The sequence below is a fragment of the Lycorma delicatula genome, chromosome 1 (assembly GCF_047948215.1).
Source record: "Lycorma delicatula isolate Av1 chromosome 1, ASM4794821v1, whole genome shotgun sequence".
Lineage (NCBI taxonomy): Eukaryota > Metazoa > Arthropoda > Insecta > Hemiptera > Fulgoridae > Lycorma > Lycorma delicatula.
The window spans coordinates 101,395,271-101,411,012 of NC_134455.1; the positions used below are offsets into that span (position 1 = coordinate 101,395,271).

General features: G+C 27.5%; 1 protein-coding gene across 15 annotated transcripts in view; it reads right to left on the reverse strand.

The window, feature by feature from the left end:
• aPKC (protein kinase C iota type) overlaps positions 1-15,742 on the reverse strand; it is a 713,443-nt gene that overhangs the window by 87,538 nt on the left and 610,163 nt on the right. For all 15 annotated transcript variants that reach the window (XM_075358274.1, XM_075358255.1, XM_075358264.1 and 12 more), the window contains one exon: positions 6,642-6,757. In XM_075358274.1, coding sequence (XP_075214389.1) covers positions 6,642-6,757 — 116 coding nt within the window. The remainder of the gene's footprint in view (positions 1-6,641; positions 6,758-15,742) is intronic.

The following is a 15,742-nucleotide window of genomic DNA, read 5'->3' on the forward strand; positions in this document are numbered from 1 at the left end:
GAAATTGTATTTGGCTCATATTTATCCAAAACGACAAACTATTGGTCGACACACAATTAATCATATGTAACAATATAGCGCAGGCGAAGCCGCGATGGGGATGCTAGTCTTGCATAAAGAAATACGTTTACCGTATTCTGAAACGGTACGATTGTGTGTACTACGTCATAACTAAGGCACATATTGTTATTTTTTTTAATTAAATTCAATGAAAGCTGCAGGAGCTGTGGTGCGTTTAGAATTATCGAATGACCTTTTTTAACATAAACTTGACGGCAGAAACTGAAATCACGTGAATTTGAATAATTTTGCACATGTACTTTAATAGAAAATTATATGATGGAAGCTATTTACTGCACATCTAAATTAAATTAAATCAATCAGAACAGTACAATCGTGAGGCGTGCTTCATACATACAAAACATTTGTTCGAAAAGCGTGTGAGCATATAGTACAGAAAACAAAGGGGGGGGTTAAAAGCAACTCGCTCTTCCATCATCATACATTCATATCAGACGAACAGTAGGCTACTGACATTCAATACACGGAGGAAGCCGATGTGTGTGTGTGGGTGTGTGTGTGTGTATGCGCACAGCCAGACGGGGTAAGAGAAAAGAATAACTACTGTGCGTGAGGGAGGGATGAACCGACAGCATTGGTATCCTATTCACGCATCGACTGCAATTATTGACGGTACCGTTTTCGTCACTGCACGTTTCCTACTGAAAAGGTCTGTAACAGACGTGCTTGCGAATTACACTATGGACGTTATAAACATAAAACGTCAACGTAATAAAATATCATCAAGCATAACCACAGATCTCGATAAACAAAATATTAAAAACTGCACACTTTTTTTTCAATAATTTGTCTCGTATATATGCTTATTACTCCCAATTTTTTTCTCTTTTCTTAGACAGATTTTCAATATCAGTTATTTGACAGAATTTTTCGGCCAGATGTCTTTCTAAACGTCAACTTAATAGAAAATAGTGTGGCACACTGTATTCTATATTATAATTAAAAAAGCACACGTTTATAAACAAAACTTACGAATAAAAATCTAATCCAGCTTTGGATTAATCTGATGTGATAAAATTTTATAATTTTTAATATTATTATTATTTTCAATTTTATTTTATTTTTATTTTTTTAAAACTACAAATGAGAAAGGTTTTTCCTACGGATACTTCCATTTATTAAGTTTAAATTTGATTTTTATAATTTTATATATATTTTTAAATAAGTAAGAAAAGAAATTAAATGTTACATTAACATTTAAGTATTGTGAACAATATATATATATGAAATATTGACAATTAAAATTAACCTCTCGGTTTATCAACGGCATTCATCTATCGCAAACACAAAATTCAGTTATTCTCACTTCGTTACCGCAAAATTGATAAGAATTTAATATGTTTATTGTTAAAAATAAAAAAGTAAAAACACAGACCCACGCATCAACAAGCACTTTTTTCATATTTTGAAAATGACTAATAATAATTTTTGATATATTTATTGATCGCTGAAATACAATTCTTTTTCCACATATCTTTAGCTGCTTGGGGCAATCTTCTCAAAATAACTGAAAACATATAGAATCTTCCTCCAGTTGTCAACTGGTGTATGTTATCTGCCACAGTAAGGTCGGAAGTACTTAATAGTGGTGGCTCAACACCTACTATCAAAGCCATTGGAATAAAAATGTTATACTTTTTAACTGTATTTTTGTAACCGCCTCCAAATTAAGGATAAATAAATATAAAAAATAGTTGATAATTGTTTCTTTTTAATATGATGTCGACTTCTTAAAATCGAAATTTAAAGAGGAAATAAATAAGTTTTATTTTGGTGCAGTATTTTTTTTTTTATTACCCCCTAAAAATGATACCCCCCCACCAAAAAAAAGAAAAAGAAAATCAACTTTAAATGTTAACACGAGAAAGAGGAACTGATATAGCACGTGCTGAAAGCAAAGAGGTTTATTAATTAAACGAAACTGATGTCTAAAATTTAACACTACTTTTTTAACTGATAATTCAATGTAAGAAAAAAGTATATAAAAATTCTTATGTATTTAATAAGGTATTAATAATAAAAAAGTAAACCGACAATTTTAACCGGTAAAAAATATTTATGCCATATTTTCTTAAAAATTGAAAGAAACACAGTTCAAACAAGAGTCGCATCAACATTCGAATGAAACAAATATTTACAATACACAAAGTGAACAATATAAGACGGAGAGGAGAGAAACAGTGAGACGATTACAAGTGCACACGGAGTACATAAAAGAAGAATTACAGGATTAAGGCCGGCTACACCCGATGTAATCAATTGCATAGATGTTTCCGCGTCAGTGATGCAGAAAGTCGGTTCCAGACGCAGATAGGCAGCCGCAACCGGACGAGTTAAGTTCGTTAGGAACAGCGAGTGAAATGACCCCTTCGCCCGTTTCGAGTGAGGTTAATTGCCGGTAGTAAAACAGTGCCGCAAATCAGACGAAACCGCCTCTTAATACCTCTCAAATTCCGGGATTAAAACCGAAGTCACAACGGCTACCTTCTTCCTTCAGTTTCAGACCGTTTAAAACTAATCCTACGAACTGATACGTCCTAAATAAACCGATTAGACGATAACAATAGATTTTTTATACTTCACTTTTTTATAAAACCTCATCGGTATCTTAAAAAATAGCCCCTCAACGAATTTAAATACGCAATACGATGTATTGAATAATTTTTGATATAAATAGAAACATGTGAATCACAAAAGACGTTGCTGTTTAAGCGATCATATTCGATGCGGTGAACTAAGAAGACGACTTTAAATCCTAAAGGATAACATAAAGTCGAGTCTCAACGGAGCTAACGCAGAACTCTGAATATCCTGCAAGCACTCTCATCTTATCCAAGACATCCTCTACTCTTATTAACAGATTCTCCCTACTCTCTGTCTCAAGTATCTCTCAAAAATGACGTCATCAAGAGCACCATAGTCTAACGCAGAACCCATCTATTTTTAACAAGGATTTTTACCACGAAAAAAAGAATAATAATAAAACTGTATACTTTATGCACTACTTACTTTTTCATGACGATAGAAAGATTCCTGTTACAAAGATTATATGTTGTAACAAATTATCCGGCTAGTAAACTCTCTAATAAATTATTAATTATGCGAGAAGCTTAAACAGCTGTGCAAAAATAAATATTTAACAGCTAATACAAAAAGCCTGCAGTACGTATCAACATAGACTAACAATGAATGGAACATGTAACACGGTTAGCATTTCATATAAAAGAGCCATCAATTTTCACGCATACAATTCAAAACTATTTAATTGTACATTACTATAAAAAAATTTTTTACTGATTTAAATTTTTTTAACATCAATGATTTCCGTAAATCCTGTATTCACTTCTTAAAAACTAAAAATAACTAAATATCTGTATATTTGTACAACATTGGTATTAAAAAATTATTATGGAATTGCTATTTATGAAAAATTCTAGTTTTCATAATTTTAATATGACTCAAAAAAGATAAAGATATTTCTTTCTGACTGTAAATAATTTGAATTTCAATCATTATACTGCTCTCAAATAATAATTACAAAAATGTACTAAAACTAAATCCGTCAATTTGGTTAGCTTGGAAGAAACCAGTTTATTTAGATAGAAGGAACTACAGCATACAATTTTCCCAAAACTGGAAATAGTACCTGTATTAGATTCAATAGGGTTGAAAGTCCCTTGAACTTTCTACTTCTCTCCTGATTGTTAAAAAAAATTAAATATAACCTTATTCGAAACCTTTCTTTTTTTTGTTTAGATGTGATTTGGAGCACCAAAAAAAAAAAAAAAATATATATATATATATATATATATATTTTATGATAAAAATTTTTTAAATGGAACAATTTACATTTTTCTACGTGTTACCTCCAACAACAAAGATTACAAAGATACTTCAGTCATAGTTCAAGTGGAAATATAATAACCTATAAACTAGAAGGGCAAAAAAAAGAAGAAAATTATTGGACTGTATCAATCAATACAAAAAGTAAGCAGAAATTATAAAATATTATTTTACACTGCAAAAATAAATAATAAATGAATGGAGAAAAGGACATGAAGTAAACATAAAATGCAAAAGGCCAAAGCTTAAATAAATCAGTTAAAAAAATCAAATGAATACTTCTAAATTACAATTGTACTTCTGTCTATGTTATTTAAATTTTCCTTCCTGTATGTACAAAGGAAATGAAATTATGATAACAAAAATATGTGATATTAACATTCTTTTTAATGATATAATAATTTTAAATATTCCAGTTTACATTCATTTCAACTAATTTGGGTTAAAAAATGACAAATTCAAGTGTTCTTGTAAACTTAAGTTTTCGATTCATGAAGCAAAAAAAAAAACAACAAATTTCTCTAAATAAAATCTGAAATATATACACTTTCATGCAAATGGAAAAATTCTATTAAATTTTCAACACAGTAAATTAAAGAATGCAAGGATTAAAAAAAATTAAATAATACAATTACAAATAAAGTTTTGTAAAAATTTGTTTATCAGATTTTTAATGATGATTGCAACATATTGTTTAATAAAGCCGAAGAAATATTACATTACAGAAATTTTCAGGGGGTGAAAAAAGGAATGATAAATTTTGAATTTTTATTAAGCTTATTACGAGAAGAGATGATAATTACTTTAAACGTACTAAAACTCTTTATAACTGAGAAGATAAATAAAGGAAAGAAGTCACACATTAACTGCATTAACTGTTTTTTTACTTCGTCCAAGGTGATAAGATGTGATGAAAACACTACAGCTATATGTTTTACTACTATTATCCAAGAATAGCTTCCTATTTCCTGTTTATAAATAATGCTTACTTGCACCTACAACTACTACTACTACTTACACAGGGTGTAAATTAAATGATAAACCAAAAGATAAGTGTAAAAATAACAAAAGGAAGTAAGGGTTGCAATCTTGCTACACAGCACGAAGTCTAAAAACAAACTGTGAAGCAACTGATTCATATATTACAAATTGTAACAGTTTTATCTGTTTATTAAATTCAACATTTTTCAGTGCACATAAAAAAAAAACAAAAGCGTAATGCGAGAATTAAAAAAATCAATTACTAAGTAAATAAAGAAAATACCTATTTTGTATCCTTCTATATTAGAGAGTAACTCAAAAAATTATGTTTTTAATAGATAAGTATTAAACGATTACAAACAACTATTTAATACATGTATGCAAAGGCTATTTGAAATATATCTGTTTTTTAACACATAGCAGCCTGTTTTAGACATTTCTTCTAGCACATTTCATAAGTTATTGCAAAGGTTTTTATAAACTTTATACGACCTCTATGCAGCTTTTAACGTTTAGCTGAATAAAATTTTGTTCCAAAGATTTGGTTAAGTAGATTAGATAATGAATATTCAAAACCCTTTGACTAAAATCTAGATTGAGAAGAAATTCTTCATCATTTGCATTGTTAGTTACACTAGAAACCTGAAGAGTTCCATATTATCATAAAAATTAGTCCACAAATCAATTATTTTATTTTTTGTAAACAATTCTTGAGCTTCTTTCAATTCACTGCGTAAGCTGAAAGTTTGTGTTTCGAGATACAGTGCCAACAACTTTTTTGCAAATGGAAAGCACAAGCCTATTCAGGATTTAAGCTTGAGACTTCTATATGAAAGGCTGAAACACTAGCACTCCACCACAGAGGTCAGTAATTTCCCTTTGATATTTTATTTCAATATATCTAGTATGGCTCTTTTTTATATCTTTATAGCACGTACATGAGAATGATTAAATTAATAATAACTGAACAATGCAATATTACAAAGATACATCTAACAAAATAAAAATCTAAACAAAGTAATTAATATTATGCTTTCCGTTGTTTTAAACAACTATTTCTGAAAATTTAAATATTTTTATAGGGATTTTATTTTTGTAGTTTTGTAATAAATGACAAAACTACAAATTAATGAGCGATACAATAACAATAGAAGAAATTGCATTTATCATATCTACTTTAATTTTTAGATGTATTCACTGTTTATGTAAAAGGTTGAAAAATTACAGCCAATAACAAAAAACCAAATAAAAATACATGAAAAACAGTAAATAAGTACAGTTAAAAAAACTGAATTATAATACTGTTTGTAATGAGAACATTTTCTGGTATAGGGTGGTAACCACAATGACATTACATATAAATTACAATCAAATCTACACATCCCATTTTGTTAAATACATAAAAGTATTGTCACTATAATAGCAATAAGCAGTAAAGAAGGCGTAACAGAAAATTTGCCTCAAAATACTACACAAAAAAATATTAAAACTTAAAATTTTAAATCTTTATACTGACTGTGATGATTCCAGGTTAAAAAAGAACATTTATTTTATCTAAATAGATAACAATAACAGGATGTAGGTTCTATGCTACTGCAATCTATTACTCTAAATAAGATATCCTCATAAAATAAATTAACTGAACTAAGCTGACAGTGTGCAATTTATTTTTAAAAAAGCAACCAAAATCATGCTAAAAACATAATAATTAATTTAAAAAAGTTTAATGAACTCACGTATCATCAGGAGTCAGGTGAACAGGCTCATCTGTAAATTCAGGTGGGAAGTTTGCCAGATCCCTGTCAGACTCCAACCGAGGCTTATACGGAGGTGCCACTTGCTTCTGCTCCAACTGATGACAAACACTACTTCACTACAGGCTCAAAAATAAAAGAAAAAATAAAATAATAAAAGCCAAGCATCCTTCATACTCACTCGATCATCTCTTTCTTCTCTTCAAGCCATCGGAAGAACAACCACCTCAGAAATTTAGCATTTAAAAAATAAAAATAATAACAGAACAGTGTGACTGTTATATAATAATAATAACACAAATGGCAGGCATTACAAATTTTCAAGACCACAAACTTGCGTATATAAAAAAAATTTCATTCAATGATATCTTGCAAAAGCATAAGGAAAATTATTATGTATATTATTTTTTAGGAAGTAGCAAAATAAAAACTAACCAAAAATCATTGATTTCCAGTTTTTCTAATAATCTTTTCATTCATAAAAAAAATAATGAAAGAAAATTATCAAAACCGTAGGTTAATAAAATAAATTACAAATCTGAATTTATAATTATTCTAATGGTGTAATAGATACATACATACATAAAGTTCATAAAATTAAGGATATTCTGATGACTAGCTCTTCTGATATGCAGAATAGCTCTTCTGATGCAGAACTATATAATTAAAGAATAAATAATAATCTGATAATATAACTAATCACAGTTAATTTACTATAAAACATAAATTTTTTGATGCATAATGATTAAAATACACATCAGAAAAACATTAAAACCATTTTGAAAATATACATAAAAAACTGTACTGAATAACACATATCTGTTGTGAAATATTTTTATAAGTGGTCCTAAGAGGAAATTTTTTTTAAAAGAAATTATCACACATTCTTTATTATGCAAATGACAAAGTATTTTGTTTCAAGAAATAAAATTTTTCAACTCCTGATGTTTTAGGGGAAAGCTGTATAAAATTATATTTTTTTATTAATTGTTTAGAATTACTGCAATTATGTACACAGAAAAATCAAGCACATCATTCGACTTTTGGTATTACAGCCCTCAGCAATAGCATACCAACTTGCTGGTGAAAAGCCTTAACCTAAATAGCTATTATAATCTTCAGATAATTCAGTTATAATTTCAAATTATGCTGATCATTTTTGTTAATTGTAGAAATACAAGAAACTAAAAAAAAAATCACAGGATACATTGATAAATTTATACAAAACTATAAAGATATGAACATTGCACAACTGTATGTTCTCCAAAGGATGTGTATTTCAATGTAACCTTATAATGTATGATCACAGTAATGTAAAATTCCAATAGTAAAAACAACTGTGAAAAGCATACTATATTTAATAACAAAAAGCTTTAGATGAAATCAACAAACGATTTAATACAATTAAACCAATTTTTTAACCAATAACACAATATTTACTTATTTATTATATATTTTTAACTGAACTGTAATGCAATACAATCCAAGTCTCTGGTCCTTTATGTATGTATACATATACTGTATCTTTATAAAAATTATATCGATTTGCATTCATCATTCAAGTGGATTTAAAATAATGAACACTAATAAATTAAAGAAAAAAGAAATGATCAAGTTGTAGAAGCACAAGGCACAGGCCTACTAAACTATTTTTATTAATATATTTTTTTCTTTACTAATAAAATATTAATATAATAATTATGAAAATAAAAAATATGCAGCAGGCGTTGCGTGGAATACAGCATTCAAGAAGCTCAGAAGATGCAACAATAGATGGGACGCAACTACTGGCTCCAACAAAGCAGGTTGCACTAAAAATGAAATCTGGAAACAACTAAAAAAATTTTTAACATTTCTTCTGCACTCACACATCATCTGGTGTAAGTTCAACCGGTTCCATTGTGAACTGAGGATCAAAATTTGTCAGATCCAAGTCATCATTTAAATCCGGTATGAACGGAGCAGGTACTTGACGACCATTCAACTGAAAATCATAAAATTTAACTTATCCAGCAACAAGAACAACCAAAGTATATTATTTTTTGTTAAAAATTTGTATTATTAATATCTGCTTAGTCTATAATATATATATATATATATATATATATATATATATATATAATTAAAAAACAGAAAACATATAAAAATTAAATCTAAATTTTGATGTTAATAAAGATTTAATTATGTTTGTACAATTAATTAATGTATAAAAATGATATTATAGTAAGTGGAGGATAAGAATCCAAATGCCAAAAAGGACATCAGACAAAAAGCAACAATGTTTACAGTTATAATTTGTCTAATTGTAATTCAATATATTCATTTCCACATACAGAGAAAATATTGGAAAAACATGACAGGCAAGTTTAACATCGATACAGTATATACTGATGGTAGCAGTTACAAAATGAGACATCAAAAGGTATTGACCGGATTATAAAATACCTTCATGTACAACTAAATTACCCATTAGTGTCAGAATTGATCTTCTGAAAGAAAAAACAAGTATGTAAATTTTAGAAGAAAAAAATCATGTACACAGGGAGCAAAATATAAAGAGAAGTCAAAAGCAACCCAAAAAACTCAACACAAATATGTTTTATATTAAAAAGTATAAACTTGAAATTACAATAAAACGTAGTTTACAAATCAAGAATATGTAATGAGGAAGAGAATCTGGTAATCACGTCAGAAAAAACACAGGCTGGGAAATGCAGAAATGAAGAAATTATATTGAAGTATTTCTTAGCTACTTAAAATGATTTAAGAGGATCGTCTATCAATATGGTAATTAGTTTTAAAAATAAATCAAAATAGAAAACATATAAAAACTAGAGGTAGAGTAGTTCGGACATTGATTTTACAGAAAAAGATTACTTTTGGTACACATCACAAATAAACATCTTTCTGTTAATATTGATCGTAATTACTATTTAATGAATAATTATGTATTTCATACAGACTAAAATTTATTAAAAATAATTTTATCCAATATTATCAAAGGAAACAGTATATGGACTCATAATGAGCAGTAAACAGGCGCTTATTTGCCTTTTAGATATCTGGAAACCAGCAAGAAATAATCGTTTAATAATAGTGCACATTAGTATGCTTCGGAGAGACATAGAGCATTCAAAATGTGATCTGAACGAAGTATTATTATGTAACAATCAGAATAATTTTTTTATTTATTTGTTTTAACTAAATTGCTTATTTACTTGTTTAAAAAGAATATATGTAATCAGATGCTTTTAAATCCATTTTAATTGGAAAGTGAATTCTTTGAGGTAGATATAAATTTAAGGTTTGAAATTGTTAATTTGCCTTAGAGTTCTTGTGCATTATAGATAATGCATGTAATTGTTTGATGTTTATTTATGATTTCCCACCTACCACAACCATGATTCACAGTTTTACAGAAAATAATTTTCTCTTATTTTGTTTCCAACGTATTTACTTTATACTAACTGAAACATTTACCACTGCTGAAAACTTCGTGAAATTTTTTGCTAAATTTTTATGGATCCATCATATGCAAAAAAAACCTTTTTTCCATAGAAAGAGATGCCACACCCTTATCAAAATTAAAAATAAAAGATAATACAATAATAAATGTGACAAGAATGTTGAAAAAAATATGATCACTAATTTTTAATATAAGAGTATAATGATTTTGACAGAACAGATTGCAAATGAAAAATTGTAGAATCAAGTTGCAAATCTAAACATTTTCCTTCATGAGAGTGGACATATTTTCAAACTCCACATCAGATTTAACAGTATACCAGAAAAAAATTACTTTGAAATTAAACGAGCTGTAATTCTCAATCCATAATTTTTTTGTAGATGTTAAATTAATTAGAAAATGGCAGAGAGAATTTTTACTATGAGAGTTACATCCCCAATCCGAAAACAAAATTGTTACAAACATTTCAATGTGGTTTAATTTTTGTTCGATTGAAAGTAAGCAGGAAATTTTATTTTCACCTTCAGTCATTTTCAGAATTATTGCTAAATAGACTTCTGTTGATTAAGTTTTACAGTAGTAAATATTTTATACAAATTAGATCAAAAGTACTGAAATTAAGGTGTAACAAATAGTAGGTAAATAAGAATTCTAAAAATGAAGAAACTAGCTCTTCTCAATAATACTGTGACAGAAAATTTTTGAACTCTAAATCTCAATATCCAGACAAATGCTTAAATTTTATTAAAACAGATTATATAATTTTATTATCAAATAAATATATTCTTATCCATTATTTACAAACTAAAATCTGACACCTTTTTAAGATCATTTTTCCAAAAATAACTGCTCTATATATATATATATATATATTTCTAAAATAGATCCTTTTGGGAATTATATTCCTCTGCACTACACAAATTATATTAATTCAATCAACCCAAGTACAGAATTAATAAAATAAAATGAAATAGGATGACACTTACCTTATTCCATAATCCAAGCAAAAGCACTTTCGCAAGTACCTCGCATCATCAGTTGCTCTATATAATAATTTTTTAAATCGTTGGTTCCAAATTACACATTAAAACTAAAATAAAAAAACCTATACTATAAATAAGATATAAAATTGTTAAAAAATTGCTTTCAATTAAATTAAAACAGAAATAAAACTAAATTTTTTTAAATTAAAAAAATTTTTAATTTTGATTAAAATTAAAATTGCATATATATAAAATATGAAAATAATAATAAAAACAAAACAGAAATTTTAAAAATTGGGAATAACACCAGGATGGTTAGTTATGACATCAGTAACATGTACCCTAGCATACCCATAGATGAAACAATCAACATAATAAAAAATAAATTAATACAAAATTTGGAATTGAAAACTGGAAATTAAGTGAAGAAACATAATAAAGTGTCTTCATGATTTTGTATTAATATCTGAGATTTTTTACAAAATTTTGAAAGTAAAAAAAATTGTTTATAGCATTACTTATGTTCATGATATTTTACTTTGGACTAGGAATGTTGATGATATTTTTGTGGTCTATAATCCCGTTATATATAATGAACAATTTTAAACAAGTTAAACGTTCTTACCATAATGAACTGAAATTGATAATAAAAATAAGAGAATAAATTACTTAGATGTTTGTATCGAAACAGACAATAGGAATAAAAATAATCAATTCATGACTTCAGTAAATAGGAAAACCATAACCAAAAAAACCGCCATACATAGATATTCAAATCATTCGTGGTCACAAAGTTAATACATATACAAACATAGTTAGTTATAAGAGCAATCAATTACACAAAGTATAATGGAAATAATAAATTAAATAAAGAAATAGATATTATAAAACAAATTGCTAAATATAATGGTTATAATGAATCTTTAGTAGATAATATATAGAAAAAATAATGTCAAAAATTAACAATAATACATATTTAATACCAATAAATATCACACAGAAAATTGACAATGTATATTTAAAATATGTATATACTGATAATATTGTTGAAAACATAACAAGGGTTAATGATAAAATTTATTTAAATCTGCATACCAGACAAATAAACATTTAATAAAACATTTAAAAAATAATGCACGTACTGCTTCATATTATTTTCATAATTTGTGTGGTATTTAAAATAAAGTACAATGATTGTGACCATATTTATGTAGGTAAAAGCACTAGCTCCTTTAAAACTAGATTTGATGAACACTTTACATATTATAAAATTAGAAAATTGGGTTTCTCTTTTGTTTCTGATCATCTTATTAATAATATACATTCAATATTTGAAATTGGGTTTCTCTTTTGTTTCTGATCATCTTATTAATAATATACATTCAATATCTGATATTCGTATAAATTTAGAAGTACTGAAAATTAAGAAATACTATATTAATACAAATAATAGGGTTTTTGACATTTTAGAAAGATTTTACATACATAAATAAAAAAGTAAATTTAATTTGATCGACCTACGTACAGTGTATGAGGATGACACAATCATAAAAGCTGTTGTAGATAGCAGCACTTCTTTAGACATTAATAATTCATAATATTTAAACTCTGCACAGTCACATAACTTTGGCTAGCTAGTCTACATGGAATTCTATTTTGTTTTTATTACTGATTTTAATTTTAACTTCTAATTTAATTTTATTAATGACTTCATATTTTATATATATGCAATTTTAATTTTAATTTACAAATAAAAATTTTTTAATTTAAAATATTTTAGTTTTATTTCTGTTTTGATTTAATTGAAAGGGATATTTTAACAATTTTAAATCTGGGGTTAAATCTTAAATATAGGGTTTTAATTTTAATTTCAATGTATAACTTGGAACCAACGATTTGAAAACTTATATAGAGCAATTGATGATGTGAGGTAATTATGAAAGCACTCTTGCTTGGATTATGGAATAAGGTAGGTGTCAACCTATTTTATTTTATTTTATTAATTCTGTACTTGGGTTAATCGGATAAATATAAAAAATATATATATATATATGTAGAGAGATAGTGAGGATGTATCACAAAGTTCTCCTGGGTCTTTCATAACTACACATGAAAATAATGGAAAAATTAGGACATATTCACATTTTAGGACATATTCACATATGTCCTAAAATGCTTTGATTGTGAGTTATGCCCAGTGAAAGACTTTGCACGGACTTCAGCTACCTCAGTAAAATAAGGTCATACTGCAACTTTTAGCATGTTGATTAAGGAACAGAATTAGTGATTTCTTATGGTAAATTACCATGAGATTCTTATTTTTTTCTGTATTCTATTTTTAATTACTTTATGTATATTATGTTTTTTTTTGTATCTATATTTATTGTAAAAGGTGCAAATAAACTGAACTGAATTGCGGTATGTTTTCTGAATCACAGGATTCCAGATCCCAAAACAATTAGTGTGACTTTTTGCAATTTTCAGGAAACAGGTTCACTGCCTAGTATTCATACCAGCTACTAATGATCTGTCTGTCTAACACAACGTTGTTATTGATGAAATTATTATCGACGCAGTTCAGTGCAGACCAGGCATATTTTTAAGCACACTGAAGTTTTGCATTCAAAGGTTTGGAGTTCACTTAAACAAAATAAACACGATGGTCCGCTTCGCTTGGAATTCTGTAACTGGTGGAATACAAATTGACAACTCTATGTTTTGTTTACTGATGAGACAGATTTCACTCAAGATGCCATCAACAACTTATGCAATGAGCATGCATGGGCAGAAGTAAATCCTCATGAAATGGTGGAAGGGAATTTTTAACAACAATTTAGCGTCAATGTACTGTGGTGTGACCTTCTTCACAATCAGCTTTTTGGACCATTCATATTATCTGACTACTTAAATGTTGAGATCTACTAGCACTTTCTTCAAGAAGAATTGCTACAGCTGCTTGAAGATGTATCTCTAGCACTGAGATGCCAAGTATGCTTCCAGAAAAATGGCACTCCTCCCCAATTCTCTAGTGCCGTTTTCACTCACTTAAATCATCATTTCCCCCCCTAAGAAATGGGTTGATCATTGAGGTCCATATTCCTGGCCACCAAGATCGCCTGATCTAACAACTTAATTTTTGTGTCTTGAGGATGGATGAAAAATATTGTATACAAAACAAACTACATTCTCATAAGAAAATAATTGTCCGTATTATGGATGCGGCTGAGCAATTTAAGGACAGCTCTGAAGAACTAAAAAGAGCAACAAAAGTGTGCCAAGAAATGTGTTGCAAATGGCAGGTTCATTTTTGAATACTTATTATAAACCGGTGTATATAATGCACTTTGGTCTAGTGCACTGTTTCTAAATAAACTTCTAATTTTTTTTGTTTTATTCAACTTATCTTACACCATTTTGTCCAAAGTTAAATTCTCTACCAATTTTGTTTAAAAGTTTTATGCGTTTATTATCCATTATTATCCAAAAAGTTATTGTATGTCAAATATAAAAATCATGGTTTTTTATCCCAAATTTATTGGTTTTGACACCTGATTTCTCAAAAACTACTGCAGATACAGCTCTGGGAGCTATTTCATTCGGTTTTTCACGTAAAAAACCAAAATAAATCACTAAGTCTGCCCCCTTATTTAACATCCTAAAAATTTCAGTATGATATCATTTTACCAGGATAACTGTAACTCGTGAATGAATCTGGGACTTAGGTCGAATTTAGGAGTTTGTTTTTTATGAATTTAGTACTTATGTTTATATGAACGTTTTCTATTATTTTCATGAGTAGAATAAGTAATAGGTAATGAAAGTGCCAGAAGAACTTTTTGATACACCTGGTGTGTGTATATATATACTGAAGCTGTTCCTATTTTTTGATGATTGATGTTCCTAATTATATTCGGTAATATGACTTTTTTTTATATGACAAAATTTACTTATTCAGTTAAAATTTAAAATTGAAGAAATGGAAAAACTGAATACAATTCAATTATTCATAAGTTTCAACAGAATGTTTAAAAATACTATTAATTTACTTTTTTTAACACTAATAATGGCATATTTTCTAACAATAAACAGGAAACTAAAGTTCATTTTTATAGTTTTATTTTTTATAGACCATAATTAGACATTTTATAATATATTTTTATATGTTTTTTTTTCATTCGACCTCTAAGATAAAACACTGAAATTATATATAATAAAAAAAACCAATAAAAACAAGAAGTTTTGCTTGGTTTAATGCAACACAGACCAGAAATTATGAGGCAATAAAATGCTAATTGAGTAGGAAGAAAAAAATGGTAATTTTTGTTTCTTATTATGTTAAAATATTATCAATTTAAAAGTGATCTACACATCATAAAGATTATTAAATTATACCTAAAATAAATAAAACCGTAGAAGATTTAATTACAACTGAATTAAGAGCGAGCTTAATTAGACACTTTTATATCCTGAAAATAATTTTTTAAATTATTTCATCAACAGTATTTTTACTATGATTAATCATCAACTTATACCATATATAAGAATATTTATGTTAATGATTACTGAAATATCACGATACTATAACAAAACTTAAGATAAAACAATAAAACAAAACAAAAATATTAGAAGTACCA